Below are 17,792 nucleotides of genomic sequence, written 5' to 3' on the forward strand. Positions count from 1 at the left end.
GGTTGGCTCCTTTGTGAAAGATGAGGTGGCTGAGTATGTCTGGAGTTGTTTCTGCATCTTCTAATCTATTCCACTGATCTTCGGGCCTGTTTCTTTGCCAGTACCATGCTGTTTTTATCACAGTAGCTTTGTACTAAGGCTTCAAGTTGGGGATTGTGATCCCCCCAGCCATGTCTCTGTTGCCTAGAATTACTTTTGCTATTCTAGGTTTCTTCTGCTTCCAAATGAATTTTTGGATTGTTTTCTCTAGTTCTGTGAAGTATATTGTCAGAATTTCAATCAGCATTGCATTGAATCTATATAGTAGTTTTGGAAGTATGGCCATTTTCACTATATTGGTTCTTCCTACCCAGGAACAAGGGATATCTTTCCATTTTCTTATATCCTCTTCAATCTCCTTTTTCAGAGAGCTGTAGTTTTCAGTGTAGAGGTCTTTTGCTTCCTTTGTTAGGTCGATTCCTAGATATTTCATTTTTTTAGATGCTATTGTAAAAGGAATTATTTCCCAAATTTCTCTCTCAATGGGTCTGCTATTTGCATATAAGGCTATTGTTTTTTGAGTGTTGACCTTGTATCCAGCTACTCTACTGAATCCGTCAATTAGGTCTAACAGACTTTTGACTGAGTTTTTTGGACCTTCTATGTAAAGTATCATATCATCAGCAAATAATGACAGTTTCACTTCTTCCTTTCCTATCTTTATTCCTTTTATTTCTTTCTTTTCTAATTGCTATGGCTAATGTTTCCAGAAAAATATTGAACAGGAGTGGTGATAGTGGGCATCCTTGTCTTGTTCCTGATTTTAGCATGAAAGTTTTAAGTTTTTGACCATTTAGTAAGATGTTGGCTGTTGGTTTTTCATAGATAGCCCTAATCAGGTTGAGATAAAGCCCTTCTATTCCAATTTTCTGTAGCATTTTTTATCATGAATGGGTGCTGGATTTTGTCAAATGCTTTTTCTGCATCTATTGAGATGATCGTGTGGTTTTTGTCCGTGACTCTGTTAATATAGTGTATTACATTTATTGATTTACGGATGTTGAACCATCCTTGCATCCCTGGGATAAATTCAACCTGGGCAGGGTGTATGATCTTCTTGCTGACCCTCTGTATTCTGTTTGCCAGTATCTTGTTGAGGATTTTTGCATCTATGTTCATTAGGGAGATTGGTCTATAGATCTCTTTTGGGGTTGGGTCTTTCCCTGGTTTTGGAATCAAAGTAACACTTGCTTCCAGGAATGAATTTGGAAGCCTTGTTTCCCTTTCAATTTCCTTGATGAGTTTAAAGAGTAATGGCAATAGTTTTTCTTTAAATGTCTTGTAGAATTCAGCAGTGAAGCCATCAGGACCTGGGCTTTTCTTTGTTGGTAAGTTTTTTATTACATTTTCAATTTCACTCATTGTTATTGGGGTGTTTAGAATTTCTATATCTTCTTCATTTAATTTTGGCAATTCGTATGTGTCTAGGAATCTGTCCATTTCTTCTGTGTTTTCCATTTTATTAGAGTACAGGTTCTCAAAGTAGGTATTGATGACTCTCTGAATTTCTGCTGGATTTGTTGTGACTTCACCTTTTTCATTCTTAATTGCATGGATTTGAGCCTTTTCTTTCCTTTTTTTGATAAGGTTGGCTAAAGGTTTATCGATTTTATTTATTCTTTCAAAAAACCAACTCTTTGATTCATTGATTTTTTTGTATCATTCTCTTAGTCTCCATTGCATTGATTTCTGCTTGGATCTTTATAATTTCCTTTCTTGTACGAGCTTTGGGTTTGTTATGCTCTTCTTCTTCTAGGAGCTTGAGGTTCTACATTAGGTTATTTAACTGAGTTCTCTCTGTTGTTCTAATATGGGCATTCACTGCTATGAATTTCCTGTGTAGAACTGCCTTCATTGTGTCCCACAGATTCCTGTATGTTGTACTGGCATTATCATTTACTTGTAGAAACTGTCTAATTCTCCGGTGCACTTTTATCTTCATGGGTCAAATCCCTCTTTGAATCATCCATTTTTGTAAAATACCACATGAGTTTATCAGTGGGAGGCAAAGAGGCAACACAAACACAAATTCTGCTGTGACCTATGTGACAGACGTGCAGGAGACAGTAATGAAGCCTCTGAAGTAATTGACACCTGTGGCCCCTGATCATGAGGTGCATCTGCCACGTGCAGTGAACTGTGAACTGGAAATCTAGCAGCAGGTTTGTACCTTATGCAATTATCCATGGAGAAGGTATGGGGAGTCAAAATGCTGTTGGATGACTGGTGCTTAGTTTAACTGTGGTAACTGAAAAATGTGCATACTGAGTATGCAAAGCACTGGTTATGCTATATTGCAAAAAAATTTTTTAATCTGGCAGAAGCATAAAGTATCTCAAAATTTACATATCATTCAAGCTGTCAAGACATTTTTTTTTTGGTACCGGGGATCAAACTTGGGAGCTTGTGCTTGCGATGTAGGTGGTGGAACCACTGAGCTAAATCCCCGGCCCTAACACATTTTAATCAAAGTACTCCATTCAGTAATAGCTTAAGAAAATTACTATCTTACATTAAGGCTTCAGTGGCTGATTGACAGACTGTCTCAATACTGAGAACATTTAGGAACTGCCCTGGACTGAATGTCATTCATATACGTTGAAACCTTTGTATCCTTGTCCTCCCCCCACTGAGAGATGGTACCTGGAGGTGGGGCTGGTCACAGTAGTTAGGACCCTCATGGTGGGGTGAGAGCCCTCAGAAGAGACAAGAGAGAGCTGGTGCTGCTTCCCATATGAGGAAACACTCAAGCTGGCACTCAGACCTTGGACTTCTCAGCTTCCAGAATGGAGAAATAAGTGTTTATTGTTTAAGCCACCCAAGCTATGATATTTGATATGGCAGCCTGAGCAGACTAGGATTGAAAGTAAACTTCTAATAAAAAGTGACAGTTGTTAACTTCTTTCACATAGCTAACTGAAAATGTGGGAATACTCTTCAAACAAAATAAAAAGATCCTCTAAGTTTATAAATAGCCTTTTGAAGTTAGAAATCCAAAATACATGTATTAATTTCAACATATTATTGCACAGTACAACAACATATAGTGAAAGTTGGTGGAAAGCTTTCTTAGGTCACATGAGCCATGCATGCCATTTCAGGGTGTTGGTATGCCAATTATTCATTTCCAGAGGGTGGCTAACTTTCTAGCCAATCCTGAAGGCTTACTGCTAGTGTGGTACAACCTAGCTTAGAAGACAGGGCTGGGGTCCATGCAATGTAAATGTCTGACCAATTCTAAGACAGTGACACCAAGGGTAAATTCATCAGTATTCAACTCATGCAAGTACTTACTGGATTTGTCTTTTAAGGTCATAAAGTACACTAGTCTATAGTTCAAAATAGGAGTAGTTTCATAAGAATATTTTATTGGCTTTGACATTTTAAATTTCTCTTAGAACATACTAACAAATTGTAATAAAAGCCATTTCCCTTCAGAAATCCATTCTTATATATGCTAAGGTAAGTATATTCTCCAACTTTTACTTATAAGAAAATTAAGTCATACAGATGTTTAAGAAACTTGGGATAAAGTCACAAAGCGTCTATATCAGGAAGCCAGTATTCAAACCTAGACAGTCTGGCTTGTTAGCAAAGGTATTCAGGACTTCACAACCATTAACAGAACTGATAAAAACAAGAAAATCTTTTAAAATGATTTTGACAAAAGGTAAACATTACCATTAGGAAATTACAATTCAAATTACAGTATTTGAAGATACTAATTTTGAAGAATAAATTTATTAAGCTCTTAGTATAGTCATTCCACTAACTACCAGAGATTCTGTCAATCCTTTTAACACCATATCTGGTCAACACATTAACTACAAGAAATAAGTAAGTGAGCTAAAATTGAGATTAAGGGTCAGGGATTTAGCTTAGTGATGCTGCACCTGCCTGGCAAGCACTAGGTCCTGAGTTCAATCCCCGGTACCGCAAAAAAAAAAAAAAAAATTAAAAAAATTAAAAATAAATAAAATAAAAATTTAAAAATAAATAAAACTGAGATTAAATAATCTCACCTGAGATTAACAACACTTGTCCAAGGTCACACACAAAGTACCCATGTCTTAGACTAAGTACTTAATCACTAAGAAAGTTCACCTTTGAAAGAAGCCATTTGTCTAACTAGAATACTAAATTTATAGAAACTCTTTACATTAGCACAATTTTTAATTTTATATATAATGAAGCATAAAATCTACTGCTTCTAAAATATCTTCATATTTAATTTTCTTACTTGTAAAAAAAATGCTTGGGTCATACGCAGGGCCTCATACATGCTAAGCAATACAATACTTCACTGCTGAGCTTCATCCCTACCCCTTAATTCTTTATAATATTAGTAATAGTGATTCAAGGTAGCACAAAAAAGTTAATATACATTTCTAGGATGGTACAGAATAAATGAGTATTATTCAGCTTAACTTTATAAAAGACAAGTTGACTCTATTACAAAATACTATTAAAGAACTTAACCCTTAAAATAATCCGGTACTTCAGGCACTACCACGGGCTGGAGATGCAGCTCAGAGGTAGAGAGAGCCTTTGCCTAGCGTGTGTGAGGTTGTAAGGTCAATCCCAAGCAGAGAAAAAAGGGCACTATTACTATGCTCAGCATAGAGATGCACACAGGCAGGTAGTAGGTCACAAGGCCACACCACACATCTACTGCATGGTAAAGTCAGGAGTCAGACACGGGTGGTCTGTCCCTCTCAGGCCATGCTCCATAACAAGAGAATTCAATCCCATCATCAAAATCCATCACTGCCTTGCATACAGTTTTTAAAACTGATACACAATCATTTGCTTTTTTGAGTTGTTATTTTTAATTTCAAAGGTTATGAAACTTAAATCTGAAACTGGGAACGGTATTAAGGAACATTAAGCTGGGAAGCACTTATCCAAAAGACAACCTCATCTCTAATCAATAACACTGGCACTTTATTGGTGTATTATTCATATCTCTGAGTATCCCATTAAGAAAAAGATATCAAAATGATCATTATGCTGATGCTTTAAAATTACAATTGATCTTTAAAATTCCCAATGTATTTTTAAGTTACAATGTGCATAAAAATAAGATAAAGGGCCAAGGTTCACTACAAAATCTAAAGCAGGTGTCACCTCTTCTGGGCTGAGGGTGATCAGCTTTATAACCCTGAAAAGTGTGCAGGGTCATCCAAGGACTCACTGATGCTGGCTGCTCCCTAGGTATCTCGTTAGCAGACCAGTGTTCAATCTGAATAATAAAAGGAAATCCAAATGGAAACCTCACATTTTAATCATTTTCTGCTTATTTCTCTTTTTTCTTTCATAAACACTAATTCATGTAGAAGCAGAATCACTGAGGTGAAAAGAAAGTATCAGAAGGTAACATTTTAAATGAACTGGGTTCTTTTTGTTTGTTTTTTTGTGAAACTGGGGATTGAACTCAAGGTCTCCATACTAAGCTAGATCTCATGTCCAGAGTCTTGCTGAAATGCTCAGGCTAAGCCTCAATTTGTGATCCTCCTGCCTTAGGCTGTTAATGTTTTAAAATATTGTATGTGCCATATAACTCTAGGCAAGCTACTATGAATAAATAAGTACAATATTCTCAAGGGTGACTAGGATTTAGATACTAACTTTTTAATCCATAACAGTATTGTTGTATCTTTATTTAAAGATATTTATATAATTTTTATATATTGTTTTTGACATATATCTAGCTTAGAGAATGACCATATCTGAAGAACAATCTTAAAAGAATCCTATTACACAAAAGAATGGGAACAAACAAACAAACAAAAAATCACACATACATATTACCTATCAAGGAGTGATGAGCAGGATTTGAATCCAGAGTTCTTAATTCTACAGCATTAAATCCAGAGGTTTTGCTTTGTTTATTAAAAGACTGTAAGTCAATTTTAAGATTGAATTTCTAAAACTCCAAGTTTTCTAGTGGATCAATAAACTGGATCTTTATAAATTAAAAAAGCTTACATTTAAAATTGTAATTGCTTTAAATTAGCAAGATGTGATTATTTAAATTGGTTAATGTAATTGTTTCTTTTCTGATACATAATCACTACTCTAACTCATTCTTCCTTTTAATATATAAAATTAAACTAAATAATTTAAAGGACAAAATCTTTTCAATCTTATTTAGATAGACTTCTTACATATGAAAAAAAATTTTTTAAAGCTCAATCCAGAAAAAAAACCCACTAATGAACGAGAGACTTCATCAAAACTAAAAGCATCTGTTCTTTGAAGATACTGCTTTAAGAAAGCAAAAAGACAAGTAGCAGACAGGGAGGGAATATCTGCGAAACACAGAACAAATGACTTCTATCTAGACTATATAAAACTCAACAAGCACAATTTTTTTTAAAAGGCAAAAGAGTTGAAGACATTTTACCGAAGAAGTTATACAATGGCATATAACAAGTGGAAAGCTCCCTAGCATCATTAGATATCAGAGAAAAGCAAATTCAAATCACAACAACAAAAAGATCACAACTACTAATATTATTGGGTTATGAGAATGACTAAAATTAAAACAACAATAAACAGTGACAACAATGAGTGCTGGGGAGGACTCAACTAACTGGAACTCTACACACTGCTGACGGGAACACAAGATGATGTGGTAACGCTGGAAAAATAGTTACTTAAAACCTTCTAAGTATATATGTACTTAGGGTCCTACTCAGCAACCCCACCCCTAGGTAGTTATCCAAGAGAAATGAAAATATCTGTTCCCGTAAATGTGAACGGCAGCCTTATTCATTAGCTCCCCCAACTGGAAACAGCCCAAATGTCCTTCAAGTACTGAATAGATAAAACTGTGACACATCGGCATTTAATGGACTGCTACTCAGCAATGAAAAACTATTAATGTACAAAAACACATGAATGATGCTAAAGACTATTATGCTAAGTGAAAGAAACAAGATTTAAAGAGCTACACACTGCGTCCACTTCTAGGACATTTTAGAAAGGCAGAAGACTATCTAGTGGTTTTCAGGAGTTGGGCTTGAGCTGGGATGATTACAAAGGAACACAAAGAAGCTCTTTGGGGTGTTGTAAATTTTTTTTTTTTGGTAGTACTAGGGACTGAGAAAGTTCTACATCTTTTTTTTTATTTTTTTGGTACTGGGGATCGAACTCAGGACCTTGCGCTTGTGAGGCAGGCGCCGGAACCACTGAGCTAAATTCCCAGCCCAAAGTTCTACATCTTGACTGTAGTAATTTTACATATGAATTTAAAATTCAGAACACTATCATGTAAGGTTGAATTTTGCTATATGTAAATTAGATCTCAAGCATGACCTTAACAAGAAAAATCATGCAATTGTGCCAACAGTTTGGTAACAATGAATTATAATGGATATAAATTTGTAACCACAAATACAAGTAGAATACCATGTCTCTTAATTAAAAAAAATACTTGTTAAGTTCACCTTGGCCATATATACTATTTTTTTCTTTTTCTTTCAGTAGCAGGGATCTGACTCAGGACCTTGAACTTGAGAGGCAGGTATGGCACACTAAGCTAAATCGTGGGCCCTATACTATTTTTTCTTAATATACCACAGCATGAACATTAATTTTATTGCTGCAAGACAGTTATTTAAATATGAACACTGCATACATTACATTTTTTTTCTTTTTTTTTTGTATATCCTTTTATTAGTCCATTTTAGGTATACAATATAATGGCATTTATCATTGGAAATTTGCACCTTTACATAAGCTCTCTTGGTTCTTATTTTTCCCCCTTCCCCTGCCCTCCCTCCCTATTTACAAAGACTTTGTTTCCTTTTTTTTCATTTTCTCATATTGATTCCATTCCCTTCTTTCCTTTCCCTAACCCTCCCACTTCCCCTTCTTCTTTGACCCTTCACGTTCTTTTTCTTGAAGTTACTTTCATTAGTTTCAAAATAGGCCCAATGTTTTCATGTGTCAAGAAATAATTTAATATCATTCTTTTGATATATATGAATAAAAAACATTGTTCATTAAATGTATTAAATAGAGAATTAATTTAGTGCTGATACTTTCATGCTTATTTCAAACCCCTGAAATACCATTACCCATTTACTGGTCCAGCGCATTTCAGAAATCTCATGAAAACCGCAGTTAAATAGCTCTCTGTTACATTACAGAGCCAGGTGTGTGTTTAAAATTGGAGAAAAGAGTTGAATGATGGCTATTTTTCTCGTTGTTTATGGGTGGGAACACAAAGAAGTGCCAAATTAAGCTCCTTCTGAGGCATTCAATTCCTTATTAGTAAAGCTAGAACATATTAAATATTTGAGATTACACTTTAACCCTCTTCTTTTTTTTTACCCTCTTCTCTGTCCAGTATACTCAGACTTTTAATACTATTAATAGTCACTCATTTGTATAGCACTAATACTTTACATAAAGCACCTTAATATGTATTACCTCATTTAATAATTCTCATCAAAACCTATGGAACTTCTTTTTCCATTTTGTAGAAGCCAAAACTCACTCAGGCTGCACATGGCGACGTGCATACCTGTAATCTCAACTATTCCGGAGGCTAAGGCAGGAGGACTGCAAGTTTGAGGCCAGCATGAAACCATCTCAAAATAAAATTGTAGAAAGGCTGGAGATGTAGCTCACTGGTACAGCACTTGCCTAGCTCCTGCAAGCCTCTGGGTTCAGTCCTCAGAACCATAAAGCGCAAAACACCACCAACAAAACAAAAACCCACTCAGAAGGTTGCACGAAGTTCAAGATCACACAGGACCAGCAGGTGAAGTCAGATCCTATGGAAAACTAGGAAACACAGTTTTTCCTTACTAATCTGCTATCCATCAGTACCCAAGACAGTCTGAGGACAGCTGATATGACAGGAATCTATACCCAATGATGTCTTTAAAATATCAATGGCCAGGTGAGGTGCCACAGCCCTCACCTATGGGGAGGCTGAAGTGGGGAGAACTGCAAAGATAAAGTATTTGGAAGAGAATCTCTAAAATTATTCTTAAAGGAGGGGCTGAGGATGTAACTCTGTGGTAAAACATTTGCTTAGCATGTAGGAAAGGTCCTGTGTTGATCTCCAGGAGTTAAAAGGTAAAACTTTAAATACCTTCTGGAAAGTTTTCTATTTCAAAATTTTAAAAAATTTTCCTCAAAAGCTACTAACAGGGGCCAGGGATTTAGCTCAGTGGTTTTGCTGCCTGCTGTGCAAGCACAAGGACCCAAGTTCGATCCCCGGTACCAAAAAAAAAAAAAAAAAAGCTACTAATATATTTCCAACAAGACCTATTGTAATTTAATAAAAACAGATATATTCTTTTTAATGTCCCCATAAAATAAGTTAATACTAGTTAGAATCAAACATTACTTTCTATTTTCAAATACTGGGTATCAAACATGGCAGAAAAACAGGGCAACAGGTACCAAAGACCATATCCCAGAAACAGTGCGTACTTCATTAGGTGGTATAAGGATCTTAGTAAAATTTATGTACTGTCCTCTAAATTTTTCTAAGAAACAAAATTCATTATTCAGTTTCTACAGTTCTTTTACAATATCTGAAACACTGAAAAAGCTTGCCATCAGATTTAACTAAGACTCAATTCACTTCAGTGTGATTTCACCATTGTTTCTTCTACCTCATCCCCACGTATTTTAAAGATTTTATCATCCTAATATATTTCTCACCATGAAGGCACTGAGGTCACATTATGTAGACATTTTCCCTTCACTAATTCAACCTATAAGCCCTAAAGGAGGAAAAGGGAGGATTTCAACAGCACAGACACTATTCAAGGAAGTAAGCACACACCTTCCCCAGGGAGCGCCAAGCCTAGACCTGGGAAGGGAGCTGTCCAATTACCATGCTTCTCTCTTCCCTTGTGCATGCTGCCAAGCTCTGATCCTAGTGTTTATAAAGTACTTTTTGTGTAACAAAGCCCCTAAAGTAAGCCAACATGTAAATCTGGTGCTTAACTAAAGAAACTTATTTTTGGAGTTCCTGGAAAAAACTAGCTGTTTTGCAATGTTGTGAGATGCAACAAATGTATACCGAACTTAATCGCTTTAAGGGATTTGTAATGATAATTAATACTAAAGTCTCTTTCTTTTTTAAGTCACAGGTACTAACTTCACAACCTAACTCTAACACGCAGCTACAACATATGTGCATTTTATTTCAATATTATGTAAGAAAATGACACACTTTAAAGCAGGATGACTTCTTTCTAAAGCCACATTCATTAACACAATCCTCAAATTTTCAAAGGCAACTCCTCTATACTTCTTTTCAGTTACTTCTGAGTTTCCTAACTTGCATTTTCCCCCCTCTGTATTATCTGTCCCAATCTAACCCAACTTACAGAATCAGAACTAGAAGAAATTCAGAAGTCACACAATTTCTGCAAGCTCTTAAAGCTGGTGGCTAGAGAATTCCATTCAGTGAACTCCATATCACTATAAATCCCTCCCCCACTCTCCACTTACAAGAAATTTTTATAGAAAGGTAGAAATTCGATTGTACACAGAAGTTTTAAAAAGATTACTTTTGTAAACTGGTATGAAAATTCAGTGAACAAATCCACTGAGTAGTAAACTAAGCATGTCTGTGGTATTTAGAATCCTCAGTGGTGAGCTCTGAATCCCACTGAGAGTAGAACTGCTTTCTTTAGTATTTCTCAATGACTTCTGGAAGAATACCATAAAATCCGGCCTCTTCTTTATACAATTAATTTATAATTTATTATCTGATGTCTTATTTTCATAATCCGTATCCCTGATATTTTATATCTTAACATTTTCTTTAACAAATGCTGCATCAAACAAATTAAACACACTAGACAAGCCAGGTGTGGTGGCACACATCTATAATCTCAGCTACTTGGGAGGGTGAGTCAGGAGCATTACAAGTTTGAGGCCAGCCTGAATATCTTAGTATGACCCTGTCTCACAGAAAAATTAAAAAAGGTTGGGATATAGCTCAGTGATAGTGTGCTAGCTTGTCCAGCAGGTAAGAGGCCTTGAGTTCAATCCCAGTAAAACACACACCCTTCAGGGTGTATGTTGAAATTTGTTTTTAACAACAACCAAAAAAAGAAGAAAAAAACCCACCAAAAACAAAACTCACAGTAAAATGTAAAGTTTCTATTCAAAGTTTTCAACCTTTTTAAAAAAATAAAATAGATGAAATAATTTTTCATTCACAGGATGAGGTATAAAATTGAAAGGATTAGTAAGATTATTTGTCTAGTATCAGTGTAGATTGTGTCACAGATAAAATAAAGTTTCAGTCAATTTATAATTCCCCAGAGCCCACTTTTCATGGCATATACTATTTTATTTAAAAGATTAATACAGAAGGCCAGGGATTTAGCTCAGTGGTTTCGCCGCCTGCTGTGCAAGCCCAAGGACCCGAGTTCGATTCCCAGTACCAAAAAAAAAAAAAAGATTAATACAGAACAGCTAATAGGTTTTACATTGAGATTTTTTTAAAAAAACCTCTTAAATCTTTGAATTAAACTCATAAATCTAAGAATGTTTTAATAACCTTACCTGAAATGTAAATATTCTTTATGAAATTCTAAATACAAAGATTATCATTGATACATTCTGAGGAACCATTATGTCTTTGACTTGCTTAGTTACAACCCATCAGTGTGCGATGAACACTGTAGCTTCACAGTGAAACTGAGGAGGAAGGACTGTACTACAGTTGTGTACAACCTGTTTTACCTTTGAGAATCAAATGGAGGCAAAGCACTCTTCCCAGAAACTTCCACATGTGTACTCAAAATCTGAACACAACATTAAAGGGAAGGGTCATCCTGAGACCTATCACCTTCGGAGAAATAACTGCTGCCCCTAAACATATAAGAAGATATTCTTAGAACATAATACTTTGGTATTCATATGTCCTCCACTGAGACTAAGAAGAGGATCAGGCAGTTTGGACCCTGAAGATATGGATGAATGCCGCCTATAGTACCTCCTGTCGTTAACTGTTTCACACCCACAGTGGCCCGATAACTGCTGTTACTGCTCTGTAACCCTGAGACCCTAGAGCCTGTGCCACCTACCATGAGCTCCATCTCTTACCTAGACTCCCAAGCTGCTTTGATCTACTTCAGCCACTGCTAACAAGCCTGCCCTTCAATGCCTTCAAGCGACACAACTCTGGGCTTTACAGGCCAGATCATTCCAGCTTTAGCAAACATGTCTTTTCTAATTTGACTGTCTGGTTTGTGGATATTTTCAATGCTGACCTGCTGAAGTTCTCCAGCAATTACTTGTCAACAGATAACAAATCAGCTTACCATTCAAAGTATCTAATCCTAAAAATCAGAAGCAAAAATCATTTAGCTATACTTTTACCAAAGAGGAAAAGTCAGATTTATGCTGAAAAGCATTTTTTACGTGGAACTTAAAAAACAACAGGGTTTCATAGTCCTTCAGTTAAAAAAAAAATGCAAGGTTTCCCTAGGCACAGCATGTCCTACACCTTGTTAGGCTTCTTTTTCTGTATAAAAAAATTTAAAATGCATCAGCATTAAAAGACAAAGATTGCAGGCACTTAAAATCAACAGCAACGCTGTCTGCAAATAGTCTACTCTCAGTATTTCTACTCATGACTGTGATTCCGTAATAAGCACTTATAATCAATGCGACATAAATATAGTAGAAATCATTATTTATTCATTAGATAAAGCCTGGCTTTCAAGAATTGAAAGTTGTTTCAGTCACCTTCAACAGCTCCTTTTTTGCAACATAAAAAATATCTTCTATTGAAATCAGTGTATTAATAAAAAGTCTATTTAACATAGGTAAGCTAGTCTCCAATACAAACACTTGATTTCTTTGAAAACAAAGGAAATATAAGCAACTGTGTTTAATCTTTTCATTCATAATCCCAAATCATAGTGGACAAAAAGGTTCATAAATATGCAAATAGTAACTGATGTATTTCAATCAGATAAAAGCTGTTAACCAACAGTTAACTGGTTAAACCAGCAAAATCTGATTTCCCAAGGGTTACCTAAGCAGGCTCTTTCTTTCCTGGGCTGTCTCATGAAGCCAGACAATGCACAGTCCTAAGGAGGAGTCTATGCTGTAAGGAGCTTCCCTCTGGTCCTTCAATAATTAAATTTCCTGCAGGGTTACAAAGCAGGTCCATCTAACTGCATTCTGCCTAATTTTGCAAACTTATCAGACTGGTATTTCAGTAAGTTTACATGGTAAGTATACAATACTCCCTTGGAAAGAAATACATTTCCTGATTAACAACTGCTTCTTTACTTTTCCACAGTGGCTTGAATAATTGTGTTTAACCAAAAAGAGAGAAAAAAAGACAAGACAATACCATATGTTACCCTGTCAAACTGCATTATATGCAGAAGGTACCCTAAATCCCTGGAAGGCAGTCCTGCCAGCGTTTATCTTATGATAAAATCATCTATCTCATCTATGTAGTTGATTCTTCCAGCTGAAAACAGTTTCATCACCAACAAAATGAGTAGTGCAAAATTTCTTATACTGTACATCCCAAGACATCCCACTATGTGTAACGGAGTCAAAAACCAATCCAGTATGTATCTGTACTCAAGCAAAGGTTGTCATTCTGGAATTATTTTAATCAAGTCTGCTTTTTAAACACAAAGTTCTTTCACTGCATTGTTATTCATATAAAACCGAACAGCTCAAGCAGCTTCCTCCAGGCAAGGACTATAGATACCACGTTTGTCAAACCTGCCCCACCCCTTGGAAGAACAGATGCCAGGAACATTTTAACGCGCTCCCTCACGTAGTAAGTGCGGCAACGGCAACTTCAGACTGACGCCAGTAGCACATTTTCCAGTACAATTTTCTCAAGTGGACCGTGCATTATGCTCAATAACAAACGTCACCAAAGTTCAGGAGCAATGAAGAGAAGCAATGAGTAAGCACAGACCCCGTAAGATCACCCTCCCAACTCTCGCTTGCACACTTTCCACGTAAAGTCGGCAAATGCAAAGAATTCAGGAATCCCCCGCCTGCCACGGCCACGCAGTGAAGTCTGTAACGGGGAGACGCGAATCGCTCGCTACCTTCCGAAAACTCAGAGTAACAAAAGACGCGAGGGGCCGGGCTCGTTTCCCCAAAACTGTGTGCGACGCTCGGTTCGCAGGCCCACCCCTCCCCCAGCCCTCCCCCTCCCCCATCCGATCCCGGGAAATCCGGACTCGGACGCTCCCGGGATTCGCCGCTCACCGAGCTTTTCCACCAACTTCAGCATCACCCCGCCGATGTGCACCTCCCCGGTCACTCGCAGGGTGACATCGCGGTTCAGGTCCGTCACAAGGACGCTCAGTTCCCACGTCCCGTCCGCGTAGCAGCCATCTGGCATCCTTATCCCGTCCAGAGCCATGGCTCCTTCCTGCGAGCGCGGAGGAAATGGCTCTCGTCAGCGTCACTCCGCCGGAGCCGCGCGGGTCCCACACCGCTCGCCGCTCCGGCCGTGGCCGGGACGAGGCGGGGGCCCCCGGGGGCGTCCGGGGCCGACTCGGCTGGGACTGCGCCCCGGCCCCCGCCTAGCGGACCCCGGCTTCACCTGCTGCCCGCTCGGCCGCGCCCGCCTCCCCGCCTCCCTCCTCCCCGCCGCCCGCGCCCCTCGCCCCGCCGCGGCGCCCTCACCGCGCGCTCCTCGCGCTCCCGGCCCGGGGCTCGAGCGGCGGCGGCGGCGGCGGCGGCGGCGACAGCGTCAGTGCCCGGTTCCTCAGCCGCCCCGCTCCTAATGGAGTCCGGAGGCCGCGGCCCCGCGCCCGGCTCCCGCGCCCCACCCCTCTCCCCGCCCCTCAGCCCGGACCGGCCGCGGCCCGCGCCCCGCGCCCCTCCCGCAGCCGGCCTCGCGCTCCCGCGGCCGCGCTCCGGAGGGGGGGAGGGCGGGGAGGCCGGGCCGGGCCGGCGGGCGGGGCGGGGCGGGGCGGGGCGGGGCGGGGGGCGCCGGCGGCAATCTCAGCCCTGCGGAGCGCTGCCCTTTTATGGAAATGAAGGGCCCAGCTCTGGGATCGGATCCAACATCCGGGCTCTCAGCGGCGGGATCTGAGGAGGGGGAGCGCGGAGGCCTCGGGCGCGGTGGGCGGTGGGCGGCGGGCGGCGAGCGCCGGAGCGCTCGGGCCGGGTCGCTTTCGGGGGGCGGCGAGACCTCCCGGCGGGTCCAGAAGTCTTGGGGGCGGCGGGGAGCCGCACCCGGGAGCTGGGGAGAGGAGTTGGGGATGTAGAAATTAAAAAGTCGATGCCCAGCCGGCTCCGTAAACGTCCCACAAAAGAATGGGAAAACCCACGGGGAGGCGAACCACGAAAACTGCTTGGCAAGCAACGTCCGGCGCAGCCGGCAGCTCCTGCCTGACTCCCGGAGTCCGCCTGCGTTCTGAACCCGGTCCTGCGCTCTGGCCACATGCGGGTCTCACGTCCTGGTGCCGAAGGGGAAGAGCCCTCAGGGTCTCGGGTTTCACCCCTCTCCCAGACTCTTTGGGCCTTTGCAGGCATTGGTGCCTTCTTATCCACAAATTAGAACTGACAGTCTTGATGAAGGCTTTGAGGTGGCTGAGGAGCTCTACCTGACCCTCAGCCACACCTGGAAGGAATTTCAGTAGCACTGGAACTGTGCCTGCAGATGCAGGAAGAGCTGGAGGACTTTACCTGTTGCAGGCTGCCTAGTGATGGAGAACGATCCTCCTGCTTTCCGATTTGCTGCCACTTCCCCATTAACTGTTACGCTTTTTGAAGAGACTCTTCAGAAACAGCAAGCCCGGGAAAGCCTCATTAGCAAACGCAGAGCTCAGAGAAAATTAGGTCAGGAACACTCTAAGAAACAATATAAAAGACCTCAGTTTCAAATGTGGTCTCCAACTCTCAGATACTTTAAAGGGGACCCACCAGGCAAAAACCCCTTTGTTCATCAACACAACTGGAAACAAACGGGTAGAGCTTCGAGAAGGGTGGGGCCCATAAAGGAGTGAAAGCAGCGAAATTTAGTCAGATGCCGAGGGTTTGGCACCAAAAAAAAAAAAAAAAAAAAAAAAAATAGGGAAAACCACTATAGTGATTTTAGTTAGTCATCATGGAGAAATTGATGCCTTGTCCCTCATCTCACCACTCGCCAATGATTTCTACTCATGGATGTTCCAAGTAGTTCACTTGGAAGCAATATGAATGTCCAGGTAGGAAGGAGTGTTTATGTAAATCATGGTGTTGAAAATATACAGAAAGACATTTTTAATAAAACAGAACTGCTGGTTAGAATTTAGAAAAACTGTAGAAAATTGAACGTGCAGCTGTAAAACCAGGAGCTTGTCTATTTTGAAATACACAGAGAAAAAAGACTGGAAGGAAATACACCAAAACGTAAGAAGCTACGTAGGTGTTGAGATCATGGGAGATTTTTCTTCTTCTATTCTTTTTTTTCTACTATCTCGAAAACTTTGCACCTAGGGCTCTTCTGTCACTACCCAGAATAGCATTGAGCAGGTCAATTTCTGTGTGCCTGTGATTACATTCACCACCACAGGCACGAGGGAGAGAGCCTCCTGGATTCTTGGGTAGGATTTTCAGCGGTCCCTTTTGTAGTTTTCAGTATCTCTAAATAAAACTTGAGCAGGGACTTCGGATTCTTTGGATTGTCCACGAATTTACAAATAGCTCAACACAAAGCAAACGGAACATATGCTGGTAGCCTGTCAACACAAACGTCAAAGAATCAGTAGGTCTTGCCCCATGGGGAACTCATACTTGGGAGATCCCCACTTTAAAATTTTACCTGTGTATTTTCTCCACCTTACTCCTTAGAGATTGATGGCAATGTGTAAAGATGAAATAGCATACATTATAAATGGCACAAAACAATAAAATGGAGTGGGGACTATGGGGCTTGGAGGCTACGTAGGAGTGTTCAGTAGAGATTGAAAATGGAGCTGGGAATAAGGCTCAGAATTGTACCTTAGTGACCTGTGCACTTGTCGCCGTAAGATCCAGGTAACTACAGCTTCTCAAATCGCTTTTTACAGAAACAAAAATACCTATGTCCTTTCTGAATATTCCTTTCCTTTGATGAATTATTGAAGCGGTTGTGGCTCGGAAGCCACTTTAAGACTCTGTGTCCACTTTCTATTTATTTTCTTGTTCTCCAGTGAGAGTTTCTTTCTGAACAACCCTCCACCACAGTATAATAATACTAGTCTATTATTTTGTCCTTAATCCATCTCCGTGAATGTTCCTACACTTAGTGATGAGGGGTTAATATTCTAAATAACTAGTCCATTTCTTAACATTTGAAATACCTTAATTATAGCTTTGTAAGTTACCTGACTAGCTTTAGAAAAATCAGCTGTTGGGTGTGCGATGCCGTGCACAGGAAGGCAGGGACCCTCTGTTCAGTACCATTGGAGGAATAATTAGGATGAGTACAGCTGGTCCCTTCAGGCCTTCTTTTTGAATATTTCAAGCTGTTGCTTGCCTTGAAGATTAAAGAGAAACTGGGAATTCTTTTCTAGTTTATCAAGTGAGATCTTCAAGTGCATTTCTTAAATGTTTACTTCTACCTACAACTTCCCAGTGTATTTAAATGTAGGAGAATCTTATCTGAAATCCCCCACAAGAATATTTGAGACATGCAATACTTGTGGTACTTACATCATACTGAAAAGTAGCCGAGAACTCCAGTGTTTGGAAGAACAGCTCAAGCATTGAAAGCAGCAATACCCAAATAAGGTACCAAGCACTGG

General features: G+C 39.8%; 1 protein-coding gene across 6 annotated transcripts in view; it reads right to left on the reverse strand.

Moving 5' to 3' along the window:
* Fermt2 (FERM domain containing kindlin 2) overlaps window positions 1–14,861 on the reverse strand; it is a 79,791-nt gene extending 64,930 nt beyond the window's left edge. For 5 of the 6 annotated variants that reach the window (XM_087207990.1, XM_087207989.1, XM_087207987.1 and 2 more), the window contains exons 1-2: window positions 14,704–14,840; window positions 14,281–14,446 (exon numbers count right to left, since the gene is read on the reverse strand). In XM_087207990.1, the coding sequence (XP_087064116.1) occupies window positions 14,281–14,437 (157 nt within the window). In that variant the 5' untranslated portion in view covers window positions 14,438–14,446; window positions 14,704–14,840. Of the gene's footprint in view, window positions 1–14,280; window positions 14,447–14,703 lie in introns of all 6 variants that reach the window. The other variant, XM_087207991.1, reaches the window with a different exon arrangement.
* Between the last annotated feature and the right edge of the window lie 2,931 nt (window positions 14,862–17,792).

The sequence above is a fragment of the Heterocephalus glaber genome, unplaced genomic scaffold (assembly GCF_053883595.1).
Source record: "Heterocephalus glaber isolate CG9 unplaced genomic scaffold, H.glaber_assembly_v1.0 deba00000901, whole genome shotgun sequence".
NCBI classification, from domain to species: domain Eukaryota; kingdom Metazoa; phylum Chordata; class Mammalia; order Rodentia; family Bathyergidae; genus Heterocephalus; species Heterocephalus glaber.